This window comes from Odocoileus virginianus, unplaced genomic scaffold (genome assembly GCF_023699985.2).
Source record: "Odocoileus virginianus isolate 20LAN1187 ecotype Illinois unplaced genomic scaffold, Ovbor_1.2 Unplaced_Contig_30, whole genome shotgun sequence".
Taxonomy (NCBI): domain Eukaryota; kingdom Metazoa; phylum Chordata; class Mammalia; order Artiodactyla; family Cervidae; genus Odocoileus; species Odocoileus virginianus.
Genome location: NW_027224347.1, coordinates 305,099 through 323,797, shown reverse-complemented (window position 1 = coordinate 323,797; position 18,699 = coordinate 305,099). Strand labels below are relative to the sequence as shown.

Here is an 18,699-nt window from a genome sequence, read left to right as displayed (position 1 = left end):
GTATGCAGTTGTGACCAGATTTCATGTGCTATAAACTCTTCCTGCACTGGTGATTCAGAGGCTGTTCTTCATACTGATATCTGTGTAAGCCATTTGGAATATCCTGAACATTGATTTTACATGACTATGGTGGAGTTTACTCATTGATGTGAATTGCATTAGCCTGTGACTTTGTCAACTCTGACTCTCTCATATTTTATACCTAAAGGGCTTCTGAATGACCACCATGGTGGTCTGGAATAACAGTAATGTTATGGAACCCATCTTCCTCTTACGTGGTTTCCATGGACTAAAATCTGCTCATGCTTGGCTCTCAATTCCATTCTGTCTTGCATACCTGGTGGCATTTATAGGCAACATCACCATCCTCTCTGTTGTGTGGAGTGAATCCTCACTCCACCAGCCCATGTATTATTTGTTGTCCTTCTTGGCAATAACTGACCTGGGCATGTCCATGTCTACACTCCCTACAATATTAGCTGTGTTATGGTGGGAAGCCCTGGAAATTCAAATAGGGGCTTGCTTTGCTCAGCTCTTCTTCATCCACACATTCACATTCTTGGAGTCTTCAGTGCTGCTGGCCATAGCTTTTGACCGCTTCGTGGCTATCTATCGTCCCCTGCACTACTCAAGCATCCTCACCAATGATGTCATTGGAAAGATAGGCCTAGGCTGCTTGATACGAAGTGCAGGAGTAGTGATGCCTACACCCCTATTACTAAGGCGCTACCATTACTGCCGTGCTAATGTCCTCAGCCACCCTTTTTGCCTGCATCAGGATATTCTTAAATTATCCTACTCTGATGCCAGTGTCAACAACATCTATGGGTTGTGTGTGGTCATTATCACATTGGGCACAGACTCAGTTCTCATCCTCCTCTCCTATGTCCTAATTCTCCATGCTATTCTTGGGATTGCATCTCATGAAGAACGACTAAAGGCACTAAATACTTGTTTATCCCATGTATGTGTGGTACTTATCTTCTTCGTCCCTCTAATTGGCGTATGCATGGTCCATCGCTTTGGGAAACAATTGCCTCCCACAGTCCATATTCTCATGGCGGATATTTATCTGCTTCTCCCACCAGTACTTAACCCCATTATCTACAGTGTCAGGACCAAGCAGATTCGTCTAGGAATTTTTCACATGTTTAGGCAAAGAAAGAAGCTTTAGAAAACATCCGATTTTTATCAGTTAGCACTGATTTGGAGGGAGATTTTCTCCACTGGAATCTTAACTCTGCAACATATTAGATATGTGATTTTGGAGAATTCCTTAATTTTTATTATATTTCCAGGTTTTTATTTTTTTCTTGGTAAATTTGGGATTTTATCCTTGCTCTGATTATATTCCAGCATTATATGAAGATCACTTCACAAATATGTTATGAAGATTTCCATATAACAAAGCAAACTGATATAAAACATGTTTTACAGTTTTTAAAAATAATAAATCAATTGAAATCTCTTAATCCAAAGACTCAAATGTGGTTATCATTCATTGTTAGTCCGTGATTAGTTATTCCTTTGTCAAGTGCCAGAATATTGTGCAAACTTTTGTGTTTCAATAATCTACGCTTGGTATGTATTGGGCCTGAAATTTTAAAGACCTTACCAAACCCAATCTTTACTCTGCCAAATATCATCACTGTAATTGACTTTTTTCCCTTTATCCTTTGCTTATACCTTAGTTTCCTCTTCAGCTATTCCCTTGTATAGATATTAGAATCATGCTCACTTTCTAGTGTTGAGATAAACATATAGGCCATGATTACTCACTCAAGGTTGACATATAATAAGTTGAAATATCAAAACAGGCATTCATTCCTCTGAGATCAAGGGAATGAGACTAAATTTGGAACACTGATGGTTTTAAAATGTGTTCACCCACACATTCAGATTATAATTTGGGATTAAAACAATGAAGCAAACAATTATATACAAAATGAAGATCCAATTTCTCTTCATTGCTGTGATGAAGCAACAAAGATCAGATATAGTCCCTCAGTTTAAACAACAGATAATGTGGAAAGTGTATGAAAGAATAGTTCTAAGAAGTTGGGTAAAAGGTAACAAAGAGTGATTTCTAAGAGAAGGGGAAAAATGAGGTGAGCCTGGTGATTGCCCTAGTTTATTTATTGGAAATTTATTGAGTCTTGAAGTGAGAAGAACCCTAACAGAGTCTGGTGGTCTCCCTGAATTATGAGGCAGAGTAACAGAGAGCAGAAAATTTCACATAGACAGATAGGTAATCCATAGGACACTCTTCAGAGGTCTTCAGTTGTGTATTGATCATTGTATGTTTGTGAAGGAACTACTGATTCTGGGAAAAAACCATCAGAAAGGAGTAGATGGAATGATTTTTTTAAACTTTCTATATGACTGAGAAGAGTTTATATTCTCACAGCCAGAGTAGAGAAATTTTGTAATACACAGAACATCTGTTTGTATATTTAGAAGACTATTGCCTTAGCAATGGGGCAAATTATCCCTAAATTAAAAACTGTCTTGGTTATTGCTAACCTTGTATAAAGAAAAGCCTTGAAAGAATTAAACCATTTATATGTAATTTTATTATGCACAAAATAAAGATAAAGTTTATATTTAGAGAAATACAAAAACATCTTTTGCTCAACAGTATAAAATTTACAATGTATAAAATTCAATAAAACATGTAAGACATGGAAAGATGAGTAATAGCAGAATCCACATTGATGAATCAATCCATAGAAACATATGCCTAGATGAGACAAATGATGGGATAAGTAGACAAGGACATTAAAAAATATATAAATATGATCATTATATTCATGACTGTAAAGGAAGGCATTAACATACTAAATAGAGGTATGATCTTTTTAAAGATGAAATTTAAGTTCTAGAATGAAAATTAGTATGGGAAAGATGAAAAGCATACTGAATGTATTTAAATGAGAGGAAATAGACTAAAAAATGAGCTAAGCATCTTTGAAATACTGGAGATCATTATGCTGTCTAATATATGCACATAACTGGAAATTTAAAAACAGAAGAGAACAGAAAAGTATAAACAACAGTTTGTTTCCTGAGTTTAATAAAAACTAAGTCCACAATCCAAGAAGCACAATAAACACAATCTGGAAAAGAATATGAATAAAACCATAGAGAAGCACATCCTAATCAATTGCTTAAAAGCAGTGGAACTGTCTGAAAGCCGACAGAAAAATGATAACAAATTTACAGAAAGACAAAATGAGAATGAAGACAGCCTTCTTGCCAGAAATCGTGCAACCCAAAAGACAGTGGCGCTATATCTTCATAGTACTAGAAAAAGCATGGAATAGCAACCAAACACCCTAAAATGCTATATTCAGCAAAAACATTCTTCAGAAATGAGGGCCAAGTAAAGACAATATCATATATTTAGCAGCTGAAACAATTTAACTCAAACAGAGCAGCAATACAATATTAAAGGATGACTGACAGCAAAGGTAATAATAATGCATTGTGGTATTAATTACATAGGTAGAAATAAAATATATGACAAAAATAGCAAAAAGACCAAGATGTGGGTAATATTAGTATATTCTTATAAGATTCTTATTTCCTTTAACTGTTAGTATGATTCTTATTCTATATGCAAAATGATACATTACAGGAAAGTAGATAATGATAAGCTAAAGATGTATACTAAAAATTCTGAAGGTGTTATTAATATATACATCTAAAAAAGGTATAGGCAATAAATAAATAAGTGGTTATATTAAATCATAATACTATTCAATTCATTAGAAATATAGGAAAAGTGGGAAAAGGGGAAAAGAACAAATTACCTATAAAACAAATAGCACATACTAACACATATGTATGGAATTTAGAAAGATGGTAATGATAACCCTATATGCAAAACAGAAAAAGAGACACAGATGTACAGAACAGACTTTTGGACTCTGTGGGAGAAGGCGAGGGTGGGATGTTTCGAGAGAACAGCATCGAAACATGTATATTATCTATAGTGAAACAGATCACCAGCCCAGGTTGGATGCATGAGACAAGTGCTTGGGCCTGGTGCACTGGGAAGACCCAGAGGGATCGGGTGGAGAGGGAGGTGGGAGGGGGGATCAGGATGGGGAATACATGGCTGATTCATGTCAATGTATGACAAAACCCACTACAATATTGTAAAGTAATTAGCCTCCAACTAATAAAAATAAATGAAGAAAAAATAAAAAAATAAAAAGAAATGTAGCTGCAAATAAATGTAAAAAAAAAAAAAAAGAATTAAATATGGAGATGCTGTCATTAGAGTTGGAAATCATTCCCAATGGTGGAAAATAAGAGAGAAGGTATGGGAACTGTTCATTTCTATAACAAATCTGGTAGAATAGTTTGATTCAATAAAATATGACATTTATAAAAAAAATAAAACAAATAGTAAGATGGTGGTAAATGGAAATATTTACACTTCTGTTTTTCAGACAAATATGTTCTTTCTTTAGAATAATTGATAACTTAGAGTGTGTACTGTATCCTGGATGGTTTATGCATCATTGTAGATGGCAATTTATAAGCTGACAACTAAGACATACACGCAATAGGTAAATCTACCACTTCATTGGTTTGCCAGCTTAATAGTATAAGATATAATCAAGGCATCTCATGGGCATGTGTCCACTGCTGTAACTCACTGAACACCTCTTGTTGTAAAATGGGTCCCTTGTTTCTATATGATATTATGCAAATTCTATATCAATATATTGCTGCTCAGTCGCTTCAGTTGTGTCTGACTCTGTGCAACCCCATGGACTGTAGTCCACCAGGTTCCTCTGTCCATGGGATTCTCCAGGCAAGAATACTGGAGTGGGTTGCCATTTCCTTCTCCAAGGTAGTAGTGGTGGTGGTTTACTGGCTAAGTGATGTCTGACTCTTGTGATCCCATGGACTGTAGCCGGCCAAGCTTCTCTCTCTATGGGATTCTCCAGGTGAGAGTACTGGAGTGGGCTGCCATTTCCTTCTCCAGAGGATTTTCCCCACCCAGGAACAGAATGCAGGTCTCCTGCATTGCAGGCAGATTCTTTACTAACTGAGCTATGAAAGAAGCCCCTACTAGCTTCTCCAGGGTATCAATGTATTGAGCATGCCATAGTCCTTGGGATGATGAGTGAGACTCTGGGAAGGAAAGTCAAACTCATGCTTAGAAAATATTTCCAATCTAAATGAAGCTCTGCCTTTTTTAGAGTATAAATGTCTAATGTAACCAAATTGCCACCAATTGGTTGGTCTTCTTGGAATATGGTACCATATTGGGGTTTATTACTGGTCTCTTGCTAAGGTTTGGGTATTCAGCATTGGCAGGAGTAGAGGGATGAACTTTGATGAATGATAGTTCATAAAGCTGGGTCCATGCATGGTCTCTACCACTGTTACTATGGCTACCCTATTTAAAGACTACTGTTCTCTATGTTTAATGACAGACACTGGTTGTTGTCAATTTAGATCTGTTTGACTGGATTATCTGGTATATTACAATGTGACTCAAACACCTTCACTCTTTGTGCTACTTCTCATGCCTCTACCCCTATGTTTATTGATACTGATCTTCTAATCATTCCTTGTTAAGGTTATTGACCAACCAGAAAATACACTTCAGTGTGTTTATGTGTTTATTTATAAATTAGCTTGAAGCCACTTCTTTTTCCACACAAGGTAGATGACCAATATACTGCAGAATCCCGCAGAGAGGATTTTCCTCACTTTTGTTTTCCAGGTCCTCTTTAAGGAGTTTGATGAAACTATAAGTTACTTTTGAATTGCTCTCACATACCATACAGGATCACCAAACTGTTCATACTCAAAGAATATCCTTAGGAAAATTTACTCAAATAATATACATTTTAGATTCATTCAGTACCTAATAGAATTCCTTAGGTAAAACCCCAAAATCTGCATTTCTAGAAAATGTGAAGGGCCTTTTCTGCCATATCCCAAAGTAATGTGATTAACTCTAGGTCATGAATTGCTCAAATGCTAGAAGCTGGATACTATATACACCTCTTTCCTTTTTAGATGAATCCCACATACAAATGAAACACTTGAATGCATTTCCAAATACATCCTATAAGTAGCCTCTGACAACAGCCTCTGGCTGTTCATAAATAGAGACCAGGATCTTCTCAACACCTGAATTGTGAGACATGGTGCTGAAATCAGAGGAATAACATCACTGGAAGTCTGCATACAATCATAACCTAATCTGCCTCTTATTTCAAAGGGGAGGAGACCAAATAGGTAAGTAAGAAACAAAAGGTAGTTGGATATTTATCCTCTGGCATAATCTAATGGGCATGTTTTTTTCCCCTGGAGAAAGAAGATGGACTCAGACTACAGACCTGCACACAGTAAACTAAAGGAAAGGAAAATCATAATAAAGGCCATAATCAATTGCCATCCATGCTTAATTATGAAAAGATCCACACACTATACAAAATTTTCAACTAGTTTACCTTTAAATAAAAGGTAAATTCAGAATCATCATATATATGATAGCAAAGGAAAACTGCAGTCAGGAAAACTGCTCTACCTCTGAGTTACATCCTCCAAGAAAATTATACAGGGCCAAAAGAAAATTATCTTAAAAAATGCATGAATATAATAAAACAAAAGCAGATTCACAGATATAGAGATCAAGTTAGTGGTTACCAGCAGGGAGAGCAGAGAGATGGGGGAGGCAAGTAGGAGGAGTAGGGAATTTTTTGCTGAAAGTTTTCCTTTTGTTTCAAGTTCAAAGGAATCATTAACAAAATAAACCACTTGTTACACACAATAAACAATTTCAATATTTAATAGAGGATTATTTGACTTAATTTCAATATACAGTCATTAAAAGAAGAGAAATAGAAACAACAGAAAGACTAACAGCACATACACACCAAATTGGGCCAACCAACATCCATGTTAACCAGTGCTGAGAAGTCCCTCATTAATAGCAATCTGAAGCCCCAGACTGGGAAAAGGTCCCAGGCAGTGCATCCACTCTACGGATAAGACTTCAAATTGGTTTCAGGGGTTCCCACTTATCATCTCAGGCCACAAACTAATATCATCATCAGTTTGTGCACAAAAATAATGCCCTGGTTTTATTTTAACCTTTTGACAGTGTTAGTTTTATCTTATGTTGAAACATAGAATAAGATAAACCCCGGGTGCGCAGTTAGCCAGACCTCCAAGGGCTCAAGAATTCCAAGACCCACTCCCTTTTTTATCCCTTGCCTGACTTGCTGTGCTTACAAGCAAACAAACTGAGCAGTGTATAGGCAGGTCAGAAGCAAGGTCAGAGGCCTGCTCTCCTGCTTCTTCTGAAGCCTGAACAAGACTTCCTCCATTTTAATTTCTCCTCCAGTTTAATTTCTCTATTAGGAGACTAAAGGGCACAAACTACAATGTATAAAATAAATAAACTACATGGCCATATTGTACAGTACAGGGAATATAGCCAATATATCATATTAATAATAATTTTAAATGGAGTCTAATCTATAAAAAATATTGACTATGTTGTACTCTTGAAATAATATACTCTAAATCAACTATACCCCAGTACAAAGTAAATGAAATTAGAAAAAAAGAATTACCTCAATATTACTTTAAAAAAAACTAAAGATTTAAGAAATTATCATTTTCAAAAACAAAGACAGGATAGCATGAAAAGCAAATATTTGAAAATTATAAGTTAGTAGAAAAAATTTTTTATGACAAGTGCTCAGGGCTGGTGCACTGGGAAGAGCCAGAGGGATGGGATGGGGAGGGAGGCAGGAGCGGGGATCGGGATGGGGAACACATGTAAAACTATGGCTGATTCATGTCAATGTATGGCAAAAACCACTACAATATTGTAAAGTAATTAGCCTCCAACTAATAAAAATAAATGAAAAAAAAATAAAATGATGTTAATTTTTAAGAGAACTTTTCTTAGCAATTACTATATATATTTTCCCATTAGTTATATATTTATTTTCCCCTAAATCTTCTGGGTTCTTCACTCTTGAATCCTTTTCTTTTCACATGAAGACTGACTTACTGATCTGGGTTTTGAGACTAATAAAATAGTCTATTCTTCTGAATGCAGTTTCTTTTGTATCTTTCCTCTTAGAAACCAACTGTTTAGAGGGAACATAAACTATTCTTTCCATGCTTTATAGGAATAGAGTTCCATTTTACAATGCCTGTCATGACACAGTCTATGATATGGTTAGCAAGCCTATCAAATTTGGTCAATCAGTACTAAGAATTTCATTGTAGAATACATCTAAACAAAATTCTCAATAATAAGAGATAATCAGCTCACCAATAATAAAGTTCTTTGTTTTCATTTGTTTGACATCTTTTAAATGTCACTATTCACAAACTGAGAAAAAATAAAAGGTTTTCAAAATTCTGAAGTTTTTCTCAGATGACCAAACAGTTCTAAAAAATAAGAAATAAGTCGATATAAGTATAGGCAGATAAATTTATATATATATATATATATATATATATATATATATATATATAATTTCAGAATATCAGGAAAAAGGAAACCATGATTAAAAACATTAAATAAAGAAAAATATACATAAAAGATCAACCCAGAAAACCATATGTCAAGTAAGGGAGGAGTTATGGACAGAGAAAGAGGAAAACTGAGAGATTTTAAACTAAAAATAATTTCCAAAATTGTCATGTCATAGATCCAAATGTTATAAAGGCCTATTCACTTAACTGATGAGGATAAATTTTAAGAAATTTAAATAAAAAGAGATGATACTAATACATTTTAAAGAGGACAGGAAAACCATTATAGTTTAACTACAAGAAATAGGAATCACAGTGGAATCTTTGACTACCATGTAGATCAAGATAAATGTAGTCATTCTTATAAAATCATTTCAACCAATATAACTATATTAGTTTCCTAGTGATGGTGTAATGAAGTATCATAAACTGGGTGGCTTAAACAATAGAAATGTATTGTCTCTTAGTTCAGTTCATTTCAGTTCAGTTGCTCAGTCATGTCCGACTCTTTACGACCCCATGAACCGCAGCACTCCAGGCCTCCCTGTCCATCACAAATTCCTGGAGTTTACCCAAATCATGTCCATTGAGTCGGTGGTGCCATCTAACCATCTCAACCTCTGCCGTCCCCTTCTCCTCCTGCCTTCAATCTTTCCCAACATCAGGGTCTTTTCAAATGAGTCAGCTCTTCGTTGTAGGAGGCTAAAAGTCTGAGATCTAAATGTCAGTGATGTTACTTCGTATTTCTTCACACATCATTTTTTAAATAAGGACACCAGTCAGGTGAATCAGGGACCCATTGTACTTTTATCTTACATTTTCAATGTCCCCATTTCCAAATAAGCTTACATTCTGAGGTACTTGAGGCTAGGACTTCAACTTATGTAACCTGAAGGGATACAAAGCCCAAAACATCAATCATACTTGAAGACAAGGTAATTTTCAGTCATGCAAACATTTTGAAACTATATCTCTCATTCATCCTACTTTTAGAATTTACTTAAAGATGTATTCCAGGAAAACTAGGGCAACATCTGTGAAATGGGAAGATATGAGATATTAGGAGCAATAGATTCAAAACAAGAGAACTGTAAAAGGTATTCCCAGCTAGGCTCGAGAAAAGGAACCCGTTCAGAATGTAGCAACAGAATTAAGGCAACTGGGAAAGCAGCCTCCCAGAAAAGATATAACGTAAAACTCAAAATTTAAAAACTAAGATGATGGCATCCAGTCATATCACTTCATTGCAAATAGATGGGGAAAAGGTGGAAATAGTGACAGATTTTATTTTCTTGGGCTCCAAGATCACTTTCAGATGGTGATGAGAGAGTCAATTCCTAGGCAGGTTGATAAGAAGTCCAGGGTCCCTGAGGAGAAGATAGGAGTCTGGAGCTTTCAAGGAGGAGAAAAGGACAAAGACTTTTTTTTTTTGTCTAAGCTCAGAACTAGTGATTACACAACCAAACAACTCATCCTGCTCAAGGATATGTTTTTCCCTTAAACTCTGTACCAGTGATGACATGATGCTTTTGAACTGTGGTGTTGGAGAAGACTCTTGAGAGTCCCTTGGACTGCAAGGAGATCTAACCAGTCCATCCTAAAGGAGATCAGTCCTGGGTGTTCTTTGGAAGGACTGATGCTGAAGCTGAAACTCCAATACTTCAGCTACCTGATGCAAAGAACTGACTCACTGGAAAAGACCCTGATGCTGGGAAAGATTGAAGGCAGGAGGAGAAGGGGACAACAGAAGATGAGATGGTTGAATGGCATCACCGATTCAACGGACATGAGTTTGAGCAAGCTCTGAGAGTTGGTGAAGGGACAGGGAAGCCTGGCATGCTGTGGTCCATGGGGTCGCAAAGAGTTGGACAAGACTGAGAGACTGAACTGAACTGAATGATTATATAACAACAATGTATCCTGCTTGAGGACATGTTTCTCCTTTTTAAGAACCTTCTGAATAATCCTGTCATCTTAAAGTGTAAATTGTGGGAGCAGGTCTGGTAAGATCTTTTTATTGTTAGTTCTAATCCTGTTATCTTAAAATGTATATTGTGGGAGTGGGTCTGGTAAGACCTTTACAACCTTGAGACATTCTTTTGATTTACTGTAATAACCAATTGAAAAAGTATATAGCTCCCTTGCTAAGACTAGCAAGGGGGGCACTCTCTGTCCCCCTTCTGATGTCTATGTCAGAAGCTTTCTTTCTCTTCTTTTACTCTAATAAAACTCTGCTACTCAAAAGCTCTTGAGTGATCAAGCCTGGTCCCTGGTTCCAAAGCTAAATCTTCAGAGATCACAAATCCGACATCATTCATCATAAGCTATCTGTGACTGCAGCCACAAGATGAAAAGACACTTGTTTCTGGGAAGAAAAGCTATGACCGACCTAGACAGCATATTAAAAAGCAGAGACAGCAGTTTGCTGACAAAGATCTGTAGGGAATATGCTATGCACAGGCCTGTACTATAATTAACAGGGCTTCTTTGAAAAATAAGAATGACTTTCTCATCACCCCCAGGCAAAGGGCTGGGAGCAGTAAACCTACATTATGGAAAAACATCTTGAAAACAACATGCTGAAGTACTGATGTGACTGATGGAAAACCATTAGCGACTGTAACCAGAACCTTTAGGGAGTTGCTGAGGAAAGGCTAAACAGAGTCATGAAAGGCCTGAAGGTTTGACATTGAGGACTGTGCATTGTATATCTTTACCCCTGATTTGAGATTGTAAAGAACAGATATTTCTAGAGCATGTATAAGGAAGTAGATGTCAATAAAAGGCATGCAAGGTTTAGGATCTGGGTATTTGCCTGCGAATGGCATCAGCCCCCTGACCCCCACTTTATTTCTGAACCTTATCTTTCCTTATTCTTCTGCAGCACCGCTCCCTCAGGTTGGTTCATTGTTGGTTCCTATAATGGAAAATTACTCAGTCATAAAAAAGACTGGACTCTTGCCATTTTTGACAACAGGGATAGACCTAGAGGGTACTATGCTAAGTTGAACAAGTCAGCACAGAAAGACAAGTAAAAGATGATTTCATTTATGTGTAGAATTTTTTAAAAATGAAATAATTGGACAAACATAGCAAAACAGAAACAGATTCATAGATACAGAGAAAAAACAAGCGGTTGCCACCGGGAAGTGGCATAAAGGGATGAGTAAAATAGATGAGGGAGATGGTGAGGCAGAAACTTCCAGTTATAAAATAAATGAGTCACAGAAATATAATTTACAACATTGGTGAAAGTGAAAGTGTTAGTCACTCAGTTTTGTCCAACTCTTTGTGACCCCATGGACTGTAGCCCACCAGACTCCTCTGGCCATGGAATTCTCCAAGCAAGAATAATGGAGTGGGTTGCCATTTCCTTCTCCAGGGTACCTTCCTGATCCAGAGATAAAACCCGTGTCTCCTGCATTGGCAGGAAGATTCTTTATCATTACACCACTTGGAAAGGTAATATAGTCAATATTATTTTAATAACTTTGTATGGAGAAAAATGATAATTAGACTTAGCATGGTGACCATTTTGCAATATGGAATCATTAGGTTGTATACCAGAAACTAATATTATAAATAAGTTATATTTTAATTAAATTTGTTGCTAAAAATAAAATAATAATGATGATAATAATAAGATGAACTCTTAACTGACCACTTACAATGTACAGGATACTGTTCTGAATGCACAATAAAATTTTAATTTATTCCCAAATTTGCTTAAGAAGGAAGGCAGTATTTTGAGTCCTTTTTTATTACTAGGGAAACTGAGGCATAGAAATATGTAAGTCACTCAAAGTGACATGGCTAGTATGTGACAGGGCCATGACTTAGACAATAGCACTCTAAATCCAGGATTGAAATTTATGCATTTATAATTAGTAGGATTTCAGAATTCTGTACATGCGAAATTGTGAGGGTAGTGGTAGGGAAAGTGTGTATAGAAAGCAGTGTGAAAAACTAATGATGAATCTGTGTCCTTAAGACTAATCAGGAAAACTCAAAGTAGTTACTATAGCTTATGGTATATGATGTCAGATTCGTGATCTCTGAAGAAGAAGATTTAGCTTTGGGACCAGGGACCAGACTTGATCACTCAAGAGCTTTTGTGTAGCAGAGTTTTATTAAAGTGAAAAAGGACAGAGAAAGCTTCTGACATAGACATCAGAAGGGGAACAGAGAGTGCCCCCTTGCTAGTCTTAGCAAGGGAGCTATATACTTTTTCAGTTGGTTATTATAGTAAATCAAAAGAAGGTCTTACCAGACCCATTCACACAACATACACTTTAAGATGACAGGATTATTCAGAAGGTAAAGAAGGAGAAACATGTCCTCAAGCAGAATACATTGCTGCTATACAATCACTGGTACAGTGTTTAAAGGAAAAACATACCCTTGAGCAAGATGAGTTGTTTTGTTGTATAATCATTAGCTCTGGGCTTAGAGAGAGAGAAAAGAAAAGAAGTTTATCTTTTCTCCTTCTTGAGAACTCCAGACCTCTATCTCCTCCTTGAGGATCCCAGACTTATCAACCTGCCTAGGAATTGACTCTCTCACTTATAAGGTTGGAAAAAAACAAACTATCAGTGAAGAGAAAGAGTAAAATCTAAAGCAAAAGCAAAAAAAAAAAATTCATATTTTAAAAAAACATTTTAAATTAAATTAGCTAGTTTATTCTCTGTGTAGAATGTCGGTAACACGTAGAATTGGGCCATGTATTCACATTCACATGAAGGTACAATAATATATATCTTTTCACATACGTCAAGTATAGATGAAGTAACTGTTTTATCTCCACTTTTTAACTTTATTTACATACACTTCAGTTTGCTTCTATATCCTTTGGAGTTTTTGGCCTCTAGAGTAGAATCTTGAAGTTTGTGAGCAGTCCCTGAGGACTCAGTCCCAGAGCTCTGTGCAAAGTTGTGGTCCTTTCTTAGAAATATCTCTTGAATACTCAACCGCTAATGTAAATGTGACCTCCATGCCCTGTTTAGAATGAGAGTAAGTATTGTGCCGCTTGATGCTGTGCATAAGACCCTTGCACACATGAAAAAGGTGAATCAGCTGCTGATTTCTGGTGAATAGATCTCTCTAGTAAATGGAGAGACACACGGCAGAACAGGCTGAGAATGGATCATGTTGCCAGACTGCACTAGGTAGGAAAAAATAATATGTTTTAAATGATGATAAGCTTATTCTTTAAAATGCTCAGAAAGACCCAAGGCATGAAATGTCATCTTGTCAATCACACTACATAAGATATATTTCTCCAGCAGTAGGAAGGATTGAAGCTAGTGGTCATCCACTGTTGAAGATGGACTCCTAGAGTTGCTACAAAATAAGCAACAGGCACTCTATAGCCTTGGCCTTGGCCATGGCCATCATTTTTCTACTGGACAGTGGCACCCACTGTTGAGTGTGGGATCCTAGAACTGCTTCAAAATAAACAAGAAGGACTCTATAGCCTAAGCTTTGGCCATGGCCATCATTTTTCTACTGGACAGTGGCACCCACTGTTGAGTGTGGGATCCTAGAACTGCTTCAAAATAAACAAGAAGGACTCTATAGCCTAAGCTTTGGCCATGGCCATCATTTTTCTACTGGACAGTGGCACCCACTGTTGAGTGTGGGATCCTAGAACTGCTTCAAAATAAACAAGAAGGACCCTATAGCCTAAGCCTTGGCCATGCCATCATTTTTCTACTGGCAGCGGCATTTTAATTGCCCAGTTTGCTATGCATTTATATGTATTATATATGTATTTATAGATCACAAACAAGAGTCAGTGCACTTGGCAGCACTCTCTCTGTTAGACTGAATTCACAAAAAAAGGAAAGCTTGTTTTTTTCACCTTGGTATGTTTTCTATATCAAAAGAGAAAGAATAAAAAATATAATAAAGTGAAACTATGACAAGGACAGAAAGGAAGGATCTCTATGCCTTATTTTGAATTACAAGTGCTGTAACACAACCCCGGGGCAAGTTTCTTTACCTCATTTTGAGTATTTTGATTGGGTTGATTCATTCTGTAGCTTTATTTTTTTAAAGTGTAGTTGTTTTACACTGCTGTGTCAATTCCTGTTGTACAGCAAAGTGAATCAGCCATATGTATACATATATCCCCTCTTTTTTGGATTTCCTTCCCACTTTAACAGTTTAAGAAGTTTCTTTTTTCCACACCCTGTTAAGCATTTATTGTTTGTAGATTTTTTGATGGTGGCCATTCTGACCAGTGTGAGGGGATATCTTACTGTAGTTTTGATTTGCATTTCTCAATCAGGACAGTATGGTACTGGCACAAAAACAGAAATATAGATCAATGGAACAGGATAGAAAGTCCAGAGATAAACCCACACACCTATGGTCACCTAATCTATGACAAAGAAGGCAAGAATATACAGTGGAGAAAAGATAGTCTCTTCAATAAGTGATGTTGGGAAAACTGGACAGCTACATGTAAAAGAATGAAATTAGAGACTCCCTAACATCATATACAAAAATAAAGTCAGAATGGATTCAATACTTTTAATGTAAGGCTGGGTGCTATAAATCTCTTAGAGGAAAACAGTCAGAACACTCTTTGTGATAAATCACAGCAAGATCTTTTTTGACCTATCTCCTAGAGTTATGACAATAAAAATGAAAATAAACAAATGAGACCTAATTAAACTGAAAAGCTTTTGCACAGCAAAGGAAACCATAAACAAGGCAAAAAGACAGCCTGAAGAATGGGAGAAAATATTTGTAAATGAAGAAACTGACATAGGATTAATCTCCAAAATATGTAAACATTTCTTGTAGCTCAATATAAAAAAAAAAAAATCCAAATAAAAATTGGGCAGAAGTCCTAAAGAGACATTTTTCTAAGGCAGACATACAGATGGCTAACAAACACATGACAAGATGCTCTACATTCTGCTGTATTTTGAAAGCTTTTCTCAAATATCTTTCTCCACGCCTTTAGTTCACTGCAGAAGTAGATTCTTCTCTATTGAGACACTGATATCCCAGAGAGCTACCAAAAATATGTCCTCTAGCACCAAAATGATCTTAGGGTTTCAGATTTTTCTACCTAATTCCAGTGTACTGAGCTGGTAGGAGGAGTAACCAAGCAAGTGTTGACTCAACAGCGATGGTAAAATTAACTCAAGTAAAATTAACAGCTGTTCTGGGAGTACCTGATAAGCCATGGACAGAGAAGAGAAGTGTAAATGACACTAGAAAACACTCTCCTTCTCCAACTGATACTCTGTGCAGTCTGTAACCCATGAACAATGGCTGTCTCTGCTCCTGGCCAGGCATCTCAAGGGGTCAGTAATTTGTCTGAGAACATGTAGCTGTGTCTCTTATGATCTGATTTGGTGTCTGTGAGAGGCTACTGGGCTTGGGTCAGGATTTTTGCATGTACGTCTCTATGTGAATAATGGGGAATCAGAAGAATTCGGGCTTGAATTGTACAAGCTCCTATACACCGATATCTATAATTTATTTTCATTATGGACCCCTTGAAGGCCTTTTTGAATGCCTCTGTAATGTATTAACTTGTTCTCATGTGTAGTCTTCATGTTTCTAGAGTCACTTACCAGAGTGGATTTCCCCAAATAGAATCACATCCAATTCTCGTTCAAAGTGAATGGCAAGGTCTAATTATTGGCACTCTGAACTGAGCTTTCTGTAAGCCTTCACTTTTGGAATTAGAACTCAATCAGAAAAAAAAGAAAAAAAAAGGAACTCAATCAGCAGGCAGAATAAAAACTGACTACGACTCTGACCTGGTATATTAAATGCTAGCGGGAACTACTCCATACATGTGATTCAATAACAGGCCTACTTACCTAGTAAACATGACATCAACTCTGTGCTGATGAGAACTAGGAACTGATGAAACAGATCATTCTCCCTCTGATCTCTCTCTCTTCCCCGCCCTCTTTCACTTCTTCTGTCGACAGGAGCAAGAGAACCAGATTCATTTTCTTCGAGAAGTAACAGGATGACCTATCACAATGGAAGCACTTTTCACCCAATCACATTTTTCCTCTTTGGAATCCCAGGTCTGGAAGAGGTTCATCACTGGATCTCCCTGCCTTGCTGCTTTATTTATATAGTGGCTTTACTGGGCAATGTCACAATTCTGCTGGTCATCAAGATGGACCAGAACTTCAGGGAGCCCATGTTCTACTTTCTGGCAATCCTTTCAACAATTGATTTGGCCCTTTCAACAACCTCAGTACCTCTTATGCTGGGTATCTTCTGGTTTAATGCTCCTGAGATCAACTTTGGAGCTTGTGTGGCCCAGATGTTCCTGATCCATGCTTTCACTGGCAAAGAGACTGGGGTCCTGGTGCCAGTGGCCTTTGACCATTATGTGTCGATCTGTGCTCCACTCCACTACACAGCCATCCTGACTTCCTGGGTACTCATGAGCATCACTTTGTACATTGTAATTTTAACAGTCTTGCTTACACTTCCCATGATCTATCTCATCTACTGCCTACCTTTTTGCCAGACTCATGTAATAATACCTCATTCCCACTGTGAGCACATGGGAAATTGCAAAACTGTCCTGTGGAAACATCTGTGTCAATGGTATTTATGGGCTCTTTGTGATCTCTCTTTTTCTCCTGAACCCAACCCCTATTGGCATCTCCTATGTTTATATACTCTGGGCTGTTTTCCATCTTCCATGTGGCTCCCATATTGCTGTCCTCTGTGTTTTCTATATCCCCTCACTCTTTTCTTTCCTCAGCCACTGATTTGGACACAACATACCCCACTATATTCACATTCTTGTTGCCAACCTCTATTTGGTTATCCCACCATCGCTCAACCCCATCATTTATGGTGTGAAGACCAAACAAATATGGGAGCGAGTGCTCCATGTGTTATTAAAAAATAAAACACCTACCATATTGTTTTACTAAGGATTTTGATCTCTCTAGGAAAATTGGTGTGTTCTTGTCTTAAGAAGTATCCCTTGGTCCTGACCTATTGCTGCCAGATTGCAACACAAGTTGGTTTGTTCTTGACTGCTGACTAATGAATTTTAGAACTTGTGGAAACTCACTGGAACTTTAGTTCAAAGGTTAATAGGCTGTCCTGAAAAGGAGTTGTGTGACCCCTATTTGTATGTTATCATGCATTGTCCTTGATAACATGAAATTGCCTCTTGTCTGGAGATGATTTACTATACTGTGTGTTTATTGCTCTGTAATTAGAGAAATGTGGTGCTAGAACTTTGACCCTGTTTCCTGTGTCCACTCATTCACTCATTCATTCATTCATGTTTTACTCAATTTGTACTCATTTGTGTTTATTGTATGTCTTCAATGATTCTTATCACTGAGGATAAATCAATGAACCCAACTAACAGGAACATCTATTCTTATGGAGCTTGCATCCTGCTGTACCCTTAAGAAAAGCCAGACTCATAATTTCAATAAAAATTATTACCAACTCTGTATCCTGAAGTGGAAAGGTCTGCCAAACATGTAACACTCAGTGTAATGATAAGCCAAACAAACATAAAATTTAAATATAATTTCTCACTGATGTCATCAGTGCCATTTAGGTGATTTTCTCTTTGCACTCAAGCTCATAATGTAAATGTGGTCTTGAGGTTTATTATGTATAGCACTGCTGTTTATGTGATGCATGCTGGACTTCTTCCTATCACTTTCTTGCCTTGTTTTCTCAATCTACACTTGACCCTGAAATAGTCCATCCTCAAATCCAAGACCTCTTTTCCTAAGCCCATGATCTATCCCTAATGCCTTCACTGACTTTAATGTACAAATTATCATATACATCTAAGAATAGTCAAATTTTTATGTGACCAAGGACTTTTGATTGATTCAATAATAAGATTTTCCAAGACCAAACAATAAGCTTTTGCATCATCTAACTTGTTACATTACTATTTTCAAAGAATCATTTTCTTTTTTAGTCTCTTAACAGATAAAACTAAAGTAAAAATATAATAAATATCTTTGTTTCTACAACGCACACATTAATGACTTTTAACATTGCACTCATCTCAGAGATAAAGCTTAATAAATATGTATACAGAATTAAAGTTGAAATCATCTTTAACACTGTTTCAATACAGCTTCTCTGTTATTTTTCCAGAGGCAAAATTTATCATGTATTTTTCTGACATCACAG

At 36.8% G+C, this 18,699-nt stretch overlaps 1 protein-coding gene and 1 pseudogene across 1 annotated transcript; both read left to right on the top strand.

Moving 5' to 3' along the window:
• Window positions 1-226: 226 nt before the first annotated feature.
• On the top strand, window positions 227-1,174 carry LOC110142034 (olfactory receptor 51L1-like). Its single transcript, XM_020901049.2, has one exon. It carries the CDS (start codon window positions 227-229, stop codon window positions 1,172-1,174), a length of 948 nt encoding a protein of 315 aa, XP_020756708.2.
• Window positions 1,175-16,528: 15,354 nt separating this feature from the next.
• LOC110142035 (olfactory receptor 52J3-like) lies at window positions 16,529-17,459 on the top strand (annotated as a pseudogene).
• The last annotated feature ends 1,240 nt before the right edge of the window (window positions 17,460-18,699 follow it).

Coding starts and splice junctions, on each gene's coding strand:
- LOC110142034 (XM_020901049.2), top strand. CDS start 227: ATGGTGGTCTGGAATAACAGTAATGTTATGGAACCCATCTTCCTCTTA.